Raw genomic sequence first — 13,977 nt, 5'->3', positions numbered from 1 at the left:
GTATACATGTGCCATAAGGGACTCGAATCAGAAAATCAGAAACAGTGTCAATCATACTACCTCTTTAATGATTCAGTTTCTAATCAATTCAACAATCAGTCTGCATACATTTTATTTTTAGAAAACTCCTTGATGTGTAATAACAAACAACAATTAAAATGCCCATTATACCCTAACTTTATACCAGTTTAGCTGATTACGATAAGATACGAGCTGCAAACTAACATCCGTTGATTATGAGACATAACTCTGATCATTAAAAGAACGTAATTGTCTGTTTAGTGCAAATCCTACTTTTCGATATAACAAGTTGCAGTGATTCTAGTTTGTGTGTTGTTAAATTGGAATGAGCCAAGCAAGCAAAATTCACCATTATGCGAGGTTTCTGGGAAAAAAATAATGAAAGGTGTTCTTTGACAAATGACGTTATCACCGAGCCCGTTTTTCTCGCTTTAAGCTAAAATTAGAGTTTTACAAGGAAGCCTTATGTTTCTGTGATACGTTTCTAAGAAGGAAAAATGATCACAACTAGTCGTGCAATAATAGGGATTTTTTTCTATGTTATTAGCAATAATCAATGAAAGAAGGTTTGTGGCTTGTAATGATAGTGACAGCAAACCATTTTAGTAACTACAACACGGTGAGATAACCGGAAGGGCATCAAAAGAACCTCGTAAATTCTTTGGAGGGTTTCTGCGGTAATTGTTAACAGCATGGTGCAGATTCTTCACATAGGGCTTGTTGTTCAACTCTTTCAGATCGAGTGCTGAAAATGAAAGGAAAAAATAAATTTCTATAACAAACAACGAACACAACTAAAATGACGCATGAAGCGGGAACGTTTATGTCGCTTCCACTTAACCTTTGATAAAATTTTTGACCCTCTTTATTTATTCTGTGATTATGCATGAGACTCCCAAAGTAATTCGCAAAGTTTCAATTATACAATTAATTATACAAAACCAAACCATGCCATATGAGAAATTGTGAAGGCAAGTTCAGACATGAGCTAAGGTTGTTCCTTCGTGGTATAACGAAACTATTGTTGTCTTAACCTTTGTCGTCCTGTCTGAAATAACACCCTATTATTTTCACTATTAAATAAAAAACTTTTGACTCTCATTTCTTTCTAATTACAGGCCTGACAGTTTTTACAAATTTCCCTTGAATATTAAACCCCCTCTGCGTTCAAGCCCTTTTGACTGGCTCTGAACATATGCGCCTAGACGATGTCCTTTTTTGAAAACTGAAAATGCTAGCCCAGGGGAAAATTTCCCTGAAATTTACGATATTAAAATGACGGACCCGACGTAAGCACCCGGCAACCCAGTAAGGTAAGCTTATAGCATCTAGCGGACCAATAATGCCAGAGCTTACCCCGATGGAAGCGAATAAGAAACGAACGGATTTTACCCCTCCAGTTCTAGTTTCCAGACAGTTTACAGAGACCCAATGATATTATTGGCGCTTGTAGGAGAGAGGCACTGTGAATTAATATCTAATCTTGAGCACAACTCAGTGAAAACATGAACCCAACCTCTTGATCGGGAGTGAAGCGTGCTACCAATAGGCTCAAGATTGTACAAGACTGGTCCAAATACATTCCAGCGACAATAGCTATACGTGAACAAAGCTACCATGTCTCATTGACGTGCAGTTGTTATGAAGTAGTAGGTTTTTTGACATGATAAATAATTCTGAAAGACTTCGACTCAAAGCTCATTACCTGTCTTTTTATGATCTTTGTTCTTCTTGTTTTCTGCCTTGATTTTCCTGACATCCTCTACGTACTCCTGGATACCCTTACCAGCTTCATACAATAAATCGAGATTCTTTTCCTCTTCCTCTTCCTCCTCCTCAGTCAAAAGCTCAGAATCATTTGAGAGTTGATCAGTTTCATTACTCACTTTGTTACCTTCCAAACACCAAAGAACAGATGTGATGAATTTGTTAATTATCCTCAATTTTCTTCATGTCATGACTGTAAGGATATTAGAACGAATGAGGTTTAACTTTGCTCTCAGATTACGTTCACTGCTGATGCTCAACTGAAGTTACCAACAAAGAGGTTTTCAAAGGGATTCACCTTTTTTAAAGTGAAACGGACCTTCACCTAACCAGTTTGTCGCATATTATGGCTGTATCAGATAAATTAAAATAAGAAAATGGAAGTTGAGGAAAATAATAGGAAAAGAAACAAATCGCGGGCAACTGGGTTTGTGTGCTCGCCCAATAGACTCCCAAGATCCAATGATCCCCATTAATCTATAAGAAAAATGTTTCAACCTAACCCCTATCATGAGTACATTTGAAGCCTTTAAGTGGGAGTAATGTGGTCAGAATCATCTGAAATGTAGTATGGTGTAGTTTTGCGCTTAAATAGTTTACTTTATTGTAATGGTGTACTGTAATGCAATATACTGTGATGTGCTGTGGTGCAGTGTGGTGTGGTGTGGTGCGGTGTGGTGTGGTTTAGTGTGCTGTTGTGTGGTGTAGTGTGATGTGGTGTGGTGTGATGTGGTGTAGTGTGATGTGGTGTTGTGTTGTGTGCTGTGGTGTTGTGTGCTGTGGTGTAGTGTTGTGATGCGGTGTTGTGTTTTATGGCGTAATGTAGTGTAATGTTTGCAATAAAAAGTGCAATGAAATGTATTTTGGTGTAGTGTAGTGTAGTGTGGCGTAATGTAGTGTAATGTTTTGCATTGAAGTGCACCGTAGTTACTTACCTTCTTTTTTCACAGCGGTAGCTTGTAATTGGTTCTCTTCATAGTACTCTTCAGCTGCCTGTTATTGGATTGAATTAAATGGTAACAAATAATAATATCAACAATTATAATAATGACAACAGTAGTAATATAATGGCAGCTTACAAGGGGTAGCTGAAAACCTGGAATTATTTTGAGATGTCTATTATCTTTTGTAGTGTCATGGTAGGAACTGAAAAGATTACATCTTCGGATCTAAATAATTTGCTGATTCAAAAGGTAAAATGCTCTCTCTTCGAAGAATTATTTTTCCTTTCAGTTTCATGATGCGCCAATCACACCTATTAAAACTATTTTTACATGGAGAACTTTTGTTTCTGATCGCGCGCAATCCTCAAGTGATTGTGAGATATTTATCGACTTTTGCCGTATATCATAGTTTCACGGCAAGAACTGAAAACATAATGTGTTCCTGGTTAAAAACCAGAAATCACAAAAGGAGAGAACTTAACTGTGTATCGAGTGCGAATGTCGAACTACTAAGATACTCCGAAACAAACAATAAGTAGCATCGGGAAACATCTATTGTTACACTCACTCACTCATTCAATCGCTCACTCATCTACTTTGCCTCCTAGAGGAGCCAGTAGCCACAGAAAGTATGGGCGGCAAGCACATGAAAATACCAGGGAAGAGAAATAAACTTTTCCACGAGCAATTTCGTTCAAAAATGAACTCATAGAAGAGTACGTACCTGACAATTAACAGTAGAGGCGGCTTCCGCTCTCTTCTGCCTCAACTCTTGGGTTTCAAAGGCATACAATACTGCATCCTGTATCGTCTGGAAAATAGTGCGTGTAAAGTTGACAATAGCGTCTTTTACTTTCGTGAGAATTTCCCCGAGCCAATTGATTAAGCCGGTGAAGGCATTTTTGAAACTGTCCACGCTGAAATTATTGCCCATTCTGAAAAAAAAAAGACAGCCAGTATACAAACAATCAAACCACCTAAACCAAAAAATTATGATTTCGTAAATTTGCTCGGTGTAAATACCTCTTTTGCGCTCAAGTGAACGAGCAAACGACACTCTAGACAAGTCCACCAACAGTGCCTACAAAATAATAGCCTTAAATGTCGTTTCTGACTTAACATCGGGGGAGTTGGCGTGGGACTTTCCCATGGTCCCTCACGTATTCGAGTTTCGTGATTGGGTGATAACTTGAAGGGATTTTCCCCTTCGAATTCAGCACGAATTGATGACAATATGCTGACAACCAAATTCCAAGGTCGCTACGACGAAAATTGTTGACTTTCGAGATTTTTTCCACATTCGAGTTACCTGGCTACCTTCAGCTTCCAAAGTCGTTCAAAATTTGACTTAACCTCTGCCGGAATTTACTTGTTTCCAAAGTTGCTCATTGAAGCATTTTCTCTAAAAGCCATTTTTCACCGTAGGGGAAATTCCCGTTTTTTCTTTCACCTTTAAAGCCAAGTTCATCAGTTCTTGAGAAATACGTCTGTTCATGTTCAAGAGGAAATACAATGGATTATAAATAAATTTGGATAATCTTAATTTGGCTAAAAACCATATCGAATCAATGACTTACTTCTGTAAACAACAGAACCAGGGATTTTCCCCTTTCATGTAAGAAGGCGTTCTCAGCATTTCTCGTTTTGGGAAGACGAAAAAGATCAAACCAGAAATAAATGTGTGTCTTTAAAAGAAAACAAAACGAAGTATGCTTGGGAGTCATCTGTGTCTTACACAGAATCACGGCAGAAGTAATTCATGAGCCCAGTTCCGTAGTCTACAAAACAGGAAGTTGGCAAATGGGGAAATTCCCTTTCGGGAAAGTCCCTTTGTTCCGGGAAAGTCCCGAGTTTACTTGATTGCAAATGACCGTTGTTCAAAGGCCATCGCCTCACCTTCTCTTTGTCTGTTAAAGTGGTCCACAAATCCGTCGTAAGAAACGAAGAGGAAAGAGCTGGATATTTAAAACACACTGAGAGCCTGGAATAAATTTGAATAATATTGAGTTGGCTAAAAAACAAGATCGAATCAATGTCTCACTTCCGTAAACAACACAACCAGGGATTTTCCCCTTTCATGTAGGAAGGCGTTCTCAACGTTTCTTGTTTTGGGAAGACAAAAAAGATCAAACCAGAAACAAATGTGAAAACAAAACGAAATGTGCTTGAGAGTCATCTATGTCTTACACAGAATCACGGCAGAAGTAATTAATGAGCCCAGTTCCGTAGTCTACAAAACAGGAAGTTGGCGATTGGGAAAATTCCCTTTCGGGAAAGTCGCTTGTTCCGGGAAAGTCCCTTTGTTCCTGGAAAGTCCCGAGTTTAATTGATTGTAAATGACCATCGTTCGAAGTCCATCGCCTCACTTTCTCTTTGTCTGTTCCACAAATCCGTCGTAGGAAACGAGAAGGAAAGAGCTGGATGATGAAAACACACGGAGAGCCTGAGTCTCGCATCAGGTAGTCTACGTTTTCTTTGACAAACACTCTAAAACATTCCGTTGAAATTTCATTTACGATGATAATTCAAATTGCTGTAATTTCAAACAGCACGTCTCAATGAAAAAATTTTCAGTTTAGTCATTCAGCAAATACATTTCAAACAGCACGTTTTTATGAAAAAATTTCAGTTCAGTTTTTTAGCAATACATTCTAAGGTTAAATGTATGTTTCTGAGCATAAACATCATTTGTTAGAGGCAATCAAGAGTACGTGAGCACAAGTTCTCTTGAAGCGACCAAATTCGACTTGTCAAAGTTTCAGATAGCGGCGAGACTCCGCAAAGAATATTTTCTCAGTGCTCATTTATTTCTCAGGAAATATTCCCTAATATTAACTTTGTTCATTCCCATATTTTCTTAGGGAGTCCTTCAATTGCCCACATTTCCAGCGGAACACTTGTCTGATTCACTTCGCATGCTGCAGTGAGTGGTATCCTTGCCACAAATGCCACAATGACGCCTTGAAAAGGCAAGAGAATGACAAATCAATAGTGGATAATTCAAAATATAATTTCGGGGAGAGTGATATAGAAGACGAAGGAGACGATTTGGGAGAGGGCAGTTCCAATGCCACTGGAATTAGCCATGAGCTCGAAGGTATAAGTTTACGTAAAGACTGTATAACAGTTTTAAACCTTATTCGTTTTTTTTCGGACAACCTATTTAATATCTCACATCGTTTGTCGACTATAGCTACCCCATGTAGTGTTTCATTTGATGACGCCAAAATGGAGTTAAGAGCTAAAACTTCAGATGCACCCAATGGCGAAAACCCCGAAATAGCCACCGACTACGAATCCTTGCAAAATAGGAACGACAGGGTTTCGTCAGGAATGGTAGAATATTCAGTGGGCAGAGAAAACAAACAAACTCAACAAAACACTATTCCTTGGGGAGTAAAAGAAAAGGTAAATTTCAATAATTGAATGCCCTTTAAAGGAGCTATTAAGTTACTTGGAACAACCTATCTGCATAATTGGACGCGTATAACTTAACACTTGGTTATATACTTCTGAAATTATGAATAGATGAACACAATACATGCTCAAGATTGATGTTGAAGAGCGTCTCCCCGATTCTTTATGGCTAGGGACTAAATCTGAACTGGAGTGGCATTTTTTACATATGAGCAAGAATGTGAATGTATCTTGCTTATTTCACCGGTGTTAATGGTAAAGTTTATTTTCATGGTTAATCGTTTCAAAAATTCTCAAATTTTTATGGTGTTCTTTCTCTCCTCCCCACCTCTTAATGTCCCCCGGCCCCCTCCCCGAAAATAAATGGCTATAATCTCTTTACCTTCAGATATCCTAGGCTGCACATCCAAGCTTAAGAAATCAAAATGTTCCACCACTAGGAATGAGTTTGACTAATCAACACTTGGTCAGCACGGTTGTTAAATTAGTTTACTGGTAATGCTCTAAGTATAATAATGTTCTTATTTCTTACATAACATGAAGGGTAATGCAGAGGGAACTTCGTTTAACATAGAGGAAAACTTGTCACAACTCAATGGAGAAACAAGCATTTCCAGTGCGATATCTTCTGGCCAAGCAGCAGAAGGTGCCAGAGAACACGAAGGTTTATAAATAACCTTAAATAGAGGTTGACTCCTTTCATTCCCTCGTGACTCCTGTTTTCAAATAAACTTAGAGCACATTTTGATATATTATTGGGAAAAAATCTGACCTCAGATAGGTGAAAAATTTCTAACTTTGGGAATTGAATATTATAAGTATATCCACATTAGGTATATCTATTACAACAGAACTGTTGAGATGTACTCTGAATCTTCAGATTAAGTGTACTTTCAACTCACAAAACAAATGAACAAACAAAAAAGCCACAAAAAATTATAAATAACAAGGCAAAACAGACAAAACAAAACAAGAAACTGATAATGGAGTCAGTGATACATTTGTTTTTATCAGTTCACCGTGTACTCTAGAAGTCATGATTTCTTGCACAGTACAGACTGCTCTGTTATTGTATATTTGATATCTTAAGACAATCATATAATAAAATACTTAGGTTTAAAAGATGAAGCATCGACTGGTGACATAGAGGAAGAAAATCTAAATACTACCAATGGATCATCAAATCAATTGAAGAATAATGAAGAGATGCGCGTCAGAAAAAGTATGATGCAAGGAAATGATGAAGATAATTTACAACTCTCATCGGTCACTATAAAGGAGCATGTGCTAGTTACATCACGAGACGGAGGTCGCCTAAAGTGTATAGCATGTGACCACATACAGTCAAAGGTGATCTCTGTAATCAAGCAATTTATCCCCTCTTGTTACGGCCCTTTTTTATTTTTGTGAAAAATTTTTGAGATATATAAAGTGAAATTGTAATCCTATTATCAGGCCATCAACTTTACTAGATTTTCACTTTGACACTGTAAAATTATTTGTTCTGGTTGTTTGCTTTATCTAAGGTATTGATACCAACACAATTTTTCTTACAGTTTTGTCAGAAGTGTGAAAATGGGTCGTGCGGGAAAACATTTTCCAGTTACTTCTGTCCAGAATGTAAACTTTTGATCGAAAGTAGTGGAAGTGTTAAACTAGACCCTTACCACTGTGGTCCGTGCGGGGTATGCAGGTAATTAAGTTTACCCAATTCTCTTTGATATATATTTCCATCAATCAGATTTTCGTCTGTACGGATACGTATCGAAATATCCACCACCATCGTAACATTATTGTACCCCTCTTCCTGTCTTCTATGTTGTCTTCATCCCTTCTCTGTCTCCTTTTTATGTTGAATCACTTGCTTTCCTCTTTTGTCCTGATCTTCCTTTTACTTGCCTTTTTTATCTTTTTTTTTGTGAGTCTTTTTGTCGTTGTTGCTATTGTTGCTTTTGGCACCAGTCCTTCTTGTTGGTCCTCGTTAGGTCTTCTTCACTCCTTCCTTCCTCTCCTCTTTCTTTTCCAACTATCTTCACCAGATTAGTTTTCACCAACATCGTCATCATCGTTACAACCATTGCTAACACCCTTTATCATTATCACCTTCATTATCATCATCATCTTCGCAGATGTTGTCACGTCATCTTTCGTCTTATCTTCCTTTTACTCCTCTTCCATTGCTAGCATAATATTTTTCCATGTTTAATGACGTCTAGCCATTTAACTTATTGTTAGAGGACGATGCATCCCTTGAATTAGTCACTATCTCTGTTTCCAATCTTTGAAGGTTAAACAAGGAAGAAAACTTCCATTGCAACACGTGTAATGTTTGTATGCCACTGTCTCTGAAGGATCATAAGTGTTTTGACAATAGAGGTCACGATCCTTGTGCAATATGCTTGGAGGTAGGTGACATTTCTTTTAATACAATCGCTTATTTGCGAAAACTTGGAATATTGTTTAAGTGATTGATTGATCGTTTGGATAAATTTTTCTTAAATTTCCACTTTGACTCCAAGGATAACCTTAAACAAAATTCAGGTAATTGAAAGTCTATTGCATTCAGAGGGGCTATCATTTCATAAAAACTATCATGAATTCATATCCTCAACTAATGATCTGAATGACCATTTTGATTGCTTCTTACTTGTATGGTGTATTGGAGTACAGACGCATAAATGACATCACCACCAACAACTTTTTACTGTGGGTCTTTTTAATAATAGAACAAATGTTTTTACCACATTTTGACATCATCTGTGATCTATCTTGACTCAATGCCAACTTTCTTGGTGTTTGTAAGTATTGAAGTTCTTCTTCCTGTTCTCACGAAAATTATAAACTTGTCCCTAAAGTCAGGCATGTTTGCAGATAATTGGAAAACCACTGTTAAAAATACTCGGGTTGGATCTGGCTCTTAAGAATTATAAACCTGTCATCAATCTACAGTATGTTTCTAAACTAACCAAAAGAGCTATCTTCAATCATGGTACATGAACATATTGTAGTAAATGGTACCCACCCCGTGTTCCAATCTGCTTTCAGAAAAGACCATAGCACAGAAACTGATATGCTGTTAGCTTGCAATGAACTCACAACATATTACATTACTGGTATTACTCGACTTAAGTGCAGCCTTTGACACTGTTAATCACAATGTACCACTGCAAGGACTTTATGCTAATATGAGTATCTGAGGAGAGGCTCTTGATTGGTTTAAGTCCTACCTATGTGGAAGAAGTCAGTACAATCATGTCACACCAATGTGGTCTTGACTGTGGTGTTCCGCAAGGCTCATGTTTAGGACCTTTATTATTTGTTATCTATACATCGAATCTTTTTAAAATTTTTGAGCCACATCTTTCATCTATGCATTGTTTCGCTGATAATAATATACATGGAAAAATTACTCATTTCTGATTGGTCAAGATAAATGCAGTTTTCAGGTAATTCAGTGCAGAAGAGAGTTAATTGAGTGCAGAAGAGGGTTAATTCAGTGCAAAGAAAGAAACAAATCAGACATTCTGATTGGTCAATAATCAAAGAAACTCACAGATAAATAATTTTTTGCACTTGATGCGCGCTTTGCTTATGTTTAATTATGATACACCATCTCGTATTTTTCCATGTATATTATTAACAGGTAATCACATGATTTTTCTCGTGCAATTTGGAACAAACAAGCACTTGTTAATTTTTTCAAAGACCACAAATTGCACTCGCCCTACGGGTTCGTGCAATTTTGTTAGTCTTTGAAAAAATTTACTCGTGCTTATTTATTCCAAATTGCACTCGAAATCATGTGATTACCTATACTAATACACAACTAAGCCTTAGTTTTAAACCTGATAATAATGCCAGTCGGAATGAAGCTATCAGCGCCATGAATAGATGCATTAACGATTTAAGAAATTGAATGATAAAGTAGGGATTAATGATTAATGACGGTAAAACGGAGTTTTTATTGATAGGAAAGAGAACGCAACTGACTAAGATTAATACTACGAGTAGCATTACTGTTGGTGAACATGACATTGTGTACTAGAAATCTCGGCGTGTGGTTTGACAGTCATTTAAATGTGCCAACGCATGTTACTAAATTTTGTAATGCAGCCTTTTATCATTAACATGACATTAGGTGTATTAAGAAGTATTTCTCTCATGATTCTTTATTAACACTTATTCATGGATTTAAATACCAGTCGCTTAGACTATTGTAACAGTCTCTTGTATGGTTTACCTAAATCACAGATCTTAAAATTACAACATATTCAGAATGCAATAGCGAGACTTGCTATGAACGTCGGCAAGCATTCCCATGTTACGCCAGCACTTTAGGATCTTCATTGGCTGCTAGTACGCGCGCGTCTTCATTTTAAGATATAAGTCTTAGCTTTTAACGCAATTCATGGATTAGCACCACTGTATATTAGTGATTTAATTAGTCTTAGGCCGAAGTCCCCTCACAATCCTAGATCCAATGGCACCTTGTTACTGCAGCCGCCTAAAGAGAAAATGTTTTCTACGGTTGATGCTAGATCCCTCTATGCCGTTGCGCCATCTTTGTGGAATAGTTTGCTCGCTGAATTGCGTGCTATCCCATTATCGACAATTTTTAAACGCAATCTTAAGATCTAACTTTTTGGTCAGGTTTTTCTTTAACCGTTTTAGACCAGAAATTTTATTTATTAAGTTTTTATGAGTATATTATTTAATCTGATTTGTTTTATTTTAAATCTCATCTACATTTTACATGGAATAGTTTCATAGGTGAATCATTGTTAAGCGCTACTAATCTTTTCTATGTAAATAGCGAATAATCAAAGTATTATTATTATTATTATTATTAGTAGTAGTAGTATTATCATCGATGAACAAACGCACAGTAACTTAGAATTTATTCGTTAAATGAATATAGATATATTTAGATTAGATTCAGTTTGCAAATCGTCTAACTAAATCTAACAAGAATATTTGCCCACTCCGTTGTGGATATTTTTTAATTTTAACTCGAGTTTTGTTTTGTTCCTCCCAGGAAGTTTTTTCAGGAGCAGTCATTCTTCCTTGTCTTCATATGATACATGAGGATTGTGGTGTAAAGCTTATTCTCTCAGGAAGGTAGGAAAAGATCGGGTTTTTTCCCAGGGCGAAACAATCTACCGGCATCATGATGTTAGTAAACCTGATTACTTTAAGAAAACAGCTGCCTGTTAAGTCAATTGCGTTTATAATGAATAGTATCGAAACACACTTGGGTCTGTATAATAAGTTCCATCTTACTATCTCGACCGATACTTGCGAATTTATTGTATTGATACCGCTACAATACATCCTAATCATCAGCATTTTATTTCGCAGAAGAAAGAAAAGTGGTATATAGGATTTCTATATAGCAACCTTGTGGCAGACAAATCCATCATAAACAAGAAAGCTATAACGCTCGATATATTATGCATAAGATTTTGTTGGGAAAAACTACAAAAAATCTGAGTTAAATAACTATTGTTTTCTCATTTTCTGAGTTTATTGATTACTGATCTGCATGAAAAACGCGTAGTTGAATGACTGTGATAACTCAGACGATCTGTTAATCATTACGCGCTCTGATTTTTGCGAGCTCTCTTGACCCAAGATATAGAGCAAAACGGTTGGATGACTGACGTGACATGCTTCTCGATTTCAGTTACACATGCCCCATGTGTCGTGGGGCCTTCATGAAAAATGAAGAAGAACCTGAGGCAAATATAGAACAATCCGAAACAGGCGATGACACTGCTTCCAGTGAAGGACTGATTTCCAGATTTAAAAGCGCAGTATGCCTGAATTTTTATACGCTGTATAAGAAAATAGTTGGGCCCCCTCTTAGTAACAATGTAATTGAAATGAACACCATGTCGGCTTGATTGTAAATAAACTCTTCGTGCTCCTCATCTAGTTAACCATTGCCAAACTAAATGACTTGTCTAGTAGAGAGTCCATTAAGAATGAAATCTCCGAAAAATCAACGTATTGTAAATGAATACGGTTAACAATTATTCACCGAAGTGGAGGTGAATAGTAGTTGCTTTCCGCTTCCGAATTAGCCAATCAGCACCCGCGAAAAGCACTATTCACTTGTGTGGTATGCACTAATGTTAGATATTCTGGAGAAGGACATACTTTAAGGCTGTTTGTTCACTTCCTTTTGTTTGTGTCTTCTCAGCTGATTCCCCGTTTGGTTGATATCTCTCTTTTGCGCTTCGCTTAGATATCAAGTTGTAGTGACATTTTCATTATGTGAGTGAAAGACGGTACTAAAATTGCTGAAAGCTATCTTAGCAACTAAAATTCTACTGCAAAAAAACAAAAATAACAACAACAAAATAAAGTAACAAAAGCAACTCAAACGAGACTGTTCTGCTTTCACTCAAGATCTCAAGATGGAGGCTTCAAAAGTTTTGAAAATTCTTTAATAAAGCTATCTGCTAGAGAAACAAAATGTACCGGCTACGGTGCCAGAACCTGCATATCACCGCGTTCCGGTAACTTTTGAAGTGTCCCATTTTTTTTAAAAGCTCTTCATATTAATGACGTTAGAGCAAAACTCAGTGGTACACCCGGAGCGTTTATAGCCAAGCACCTGCGATGATCGTTTATGTGTTGCAGAGGAGGCCTAATTTTCTTCGACAATTACGATATTTGCCTTACACCCCATTCCAAGGTTATTATTGACATAACACACGTTTCTGGATAAAAATTACAGGGTTAAAGCCTAAGATGGGCGACTCTTAGTTATATGTACTACACAATATCCGGGTATACGATACACCAACATGAATCACCCGTCACAAATTACTGAGCCCCTGGAGACTGGTGTCGAGGAGGAACACCACAACTGGAATAATGCTCATTTACTTGAATTTTCCGCGGTGCACTAGATGTGTGACGAGTTCGACGAAGAGAAGATACACGATCCATTTTCTCTATGACTGATTTAAGATTTAACAAGTCATTTCTTAGTTAAAAATTCACAAATCCTGTGCTAGCAATTCACATATCAACATCGCTAGAACCTGCTTCCGTTGGTTGAGCGCATTTGTAGACAGCAAAACTACCAATTCCGAAACTCCGTTGACATTCCAGTCCGTCTTGGCATTTCCTAAAGCATTTCTGTTTAGAGGAAAACACAAACATGCTAAAAAAAACTGCAATTATGTCATTTAAAGCTTTTTCAGGCGTGAGAGAGTAGTTTCTGATTTTACCAATCTCAACGTGTTGGAATGATATTTTCTATTTTTTTTTACTACCTTTCGAAAAGGACGTGGAAGAGTGTTTTGAAAGAAATCTAACCGATGCATTAAGAGTTCCAACCACTTATCAGTGAATACTCTATCTTTGAACTGCAAGAAAAACTTGGCGGGACACACCATAATTTGGCCGATGGCCCATTTAAAGATGATTCTTTAGGAAACTCTCTTAGGGTATCGTTCTTTTGAATTTTTTTTTTGTTGCGTTATCATCAAAATTTGGCCTAATTTAAACACCTGCCCAGTGATATAAAGATAATCATCTTACTTTGGAATCCCCGGTCGAATAATGGTTATAATTAAAACGTTATCTTAAGATTTCTACAGTTATCATTAACCGTATTGTAAAGGAGAACTACCTTACCAACAAGTCGAACTGGTAGTATCTTTTTAATCAATCTCCTGTTGAGGAGAAATGTTTTGGATCCGAATCTACAAACAATTATTTTCCACCTGCCCAAAGATAAACCAACAACACAATCGAGTGTGAAAAGCTACATACTCGTTGACTGATAGAAGGGGTTTACTTACAGAGGAAGGAT

The 13,977-nt window shown here is 37.1% G+C and overlaps 2 protein-coding genes across 7 annotated transcripts; one reads left to right on the top strand and one right to left on the bottom strand.

Annotated features, from left to right (window-relative positions):
* Positions 1-47: 47 nt before the first annotated feature.
* On the bottom strand, positions 48-4,477 carry LOC149036157 (uncharacterized). Of its 5 annotated transcripts, none has more exons than XM_089188759.1 (6): positions 4,310-4,477; positions 3,756-3,813; positions 3,457-3,667; positions 2,724-2,781; positions 1,727-1,915; positions 48-766 (listed from the first exon to the last, which is right to left on the bottom strand). In XM_089188759.1, exons 3-6 carry the CDS (start codon positions 3,664-3,666, stop codon positions 624-626), a joined length of 600 nt encoding a protein of 199 aa, XP_089044885.1. In that variant the 5' UTR covers position 3,667; positions 3,756-3,813; positions 4,310-4,477; the 3' UTR covers positions 48-623. The 5 variants fall into 5 exon arrangements, with proteins under 5 accessions (XP_089044885.1, XP_089044883.1, XP_089044884.1 ...); XM_089188757.1 differs by lacking the exon at positions 4,310-4,477 and adding an exon at positions 4,042-4,253; XM_089188758.1 differs by lacking the exon at positions 4,310-4,477 and adding an exon at positions 4,183-4,222.
* A 619-nt stretch (positions 4,478-5,096) lies between these two features.
* On the top strand, positions 5,097-12,535 carry LOC113673372 (uncharacterized). 2 transcript variants are annotated; one of them, XM_089188751.1, is made up of 9 exons: positions 5,097-5,191; positions 5,594-5,829; positions 5,926-6,140; positions 6,693-6,795; positions 7,264-7,499; positions 7,706-7,842; positions 8,437-8,554; positions 11,185-11,267; positions 11,833-12,535. In XM_089188751.1, exons 1-9 carry the CDS (start codon positions 5,154-5,156, stop codon positions 12,050-12,052), a joined length of 1,386 nt encoding a protein of 461 aa, XP_089044877.1. In that variant the 5' UTR covers positions 5,097-5,153; the 3' UTR covers positions 12,053-12,535. The 2 variants fall into 2 exon arrangements, with proteins under 2 accessions (XP_089044877.1, XP_027045574.2); XM_027189773.2 differs by having other exon boundaries at positions 6,693-6,813.
* The last annotated feature ends 1,442 nt before the right edge of the window (positions 12,536-13,977 follow it).

Source organism: Pocillopora damicornis, chromosome 12 (genome assembly GCF_964200805.1).
Source record: "Pocillopora damicornis chromosome 12, jaPocDami1.2, whole genome shotgun sequence".
In the NCBI taxonomy this organism is placed as follows: Eukaryota; Metazoa; Cnidaria; class Anthozoa; order Scleractinia; family Pocilloporidae; genus Pocillopora; species Pocillopora damicornis.
The sequence above is the reverse complement of the archived record's forward strand: the minus strand, read 5'-3'. Positions and strand labels throughout refer to the sequence as shown.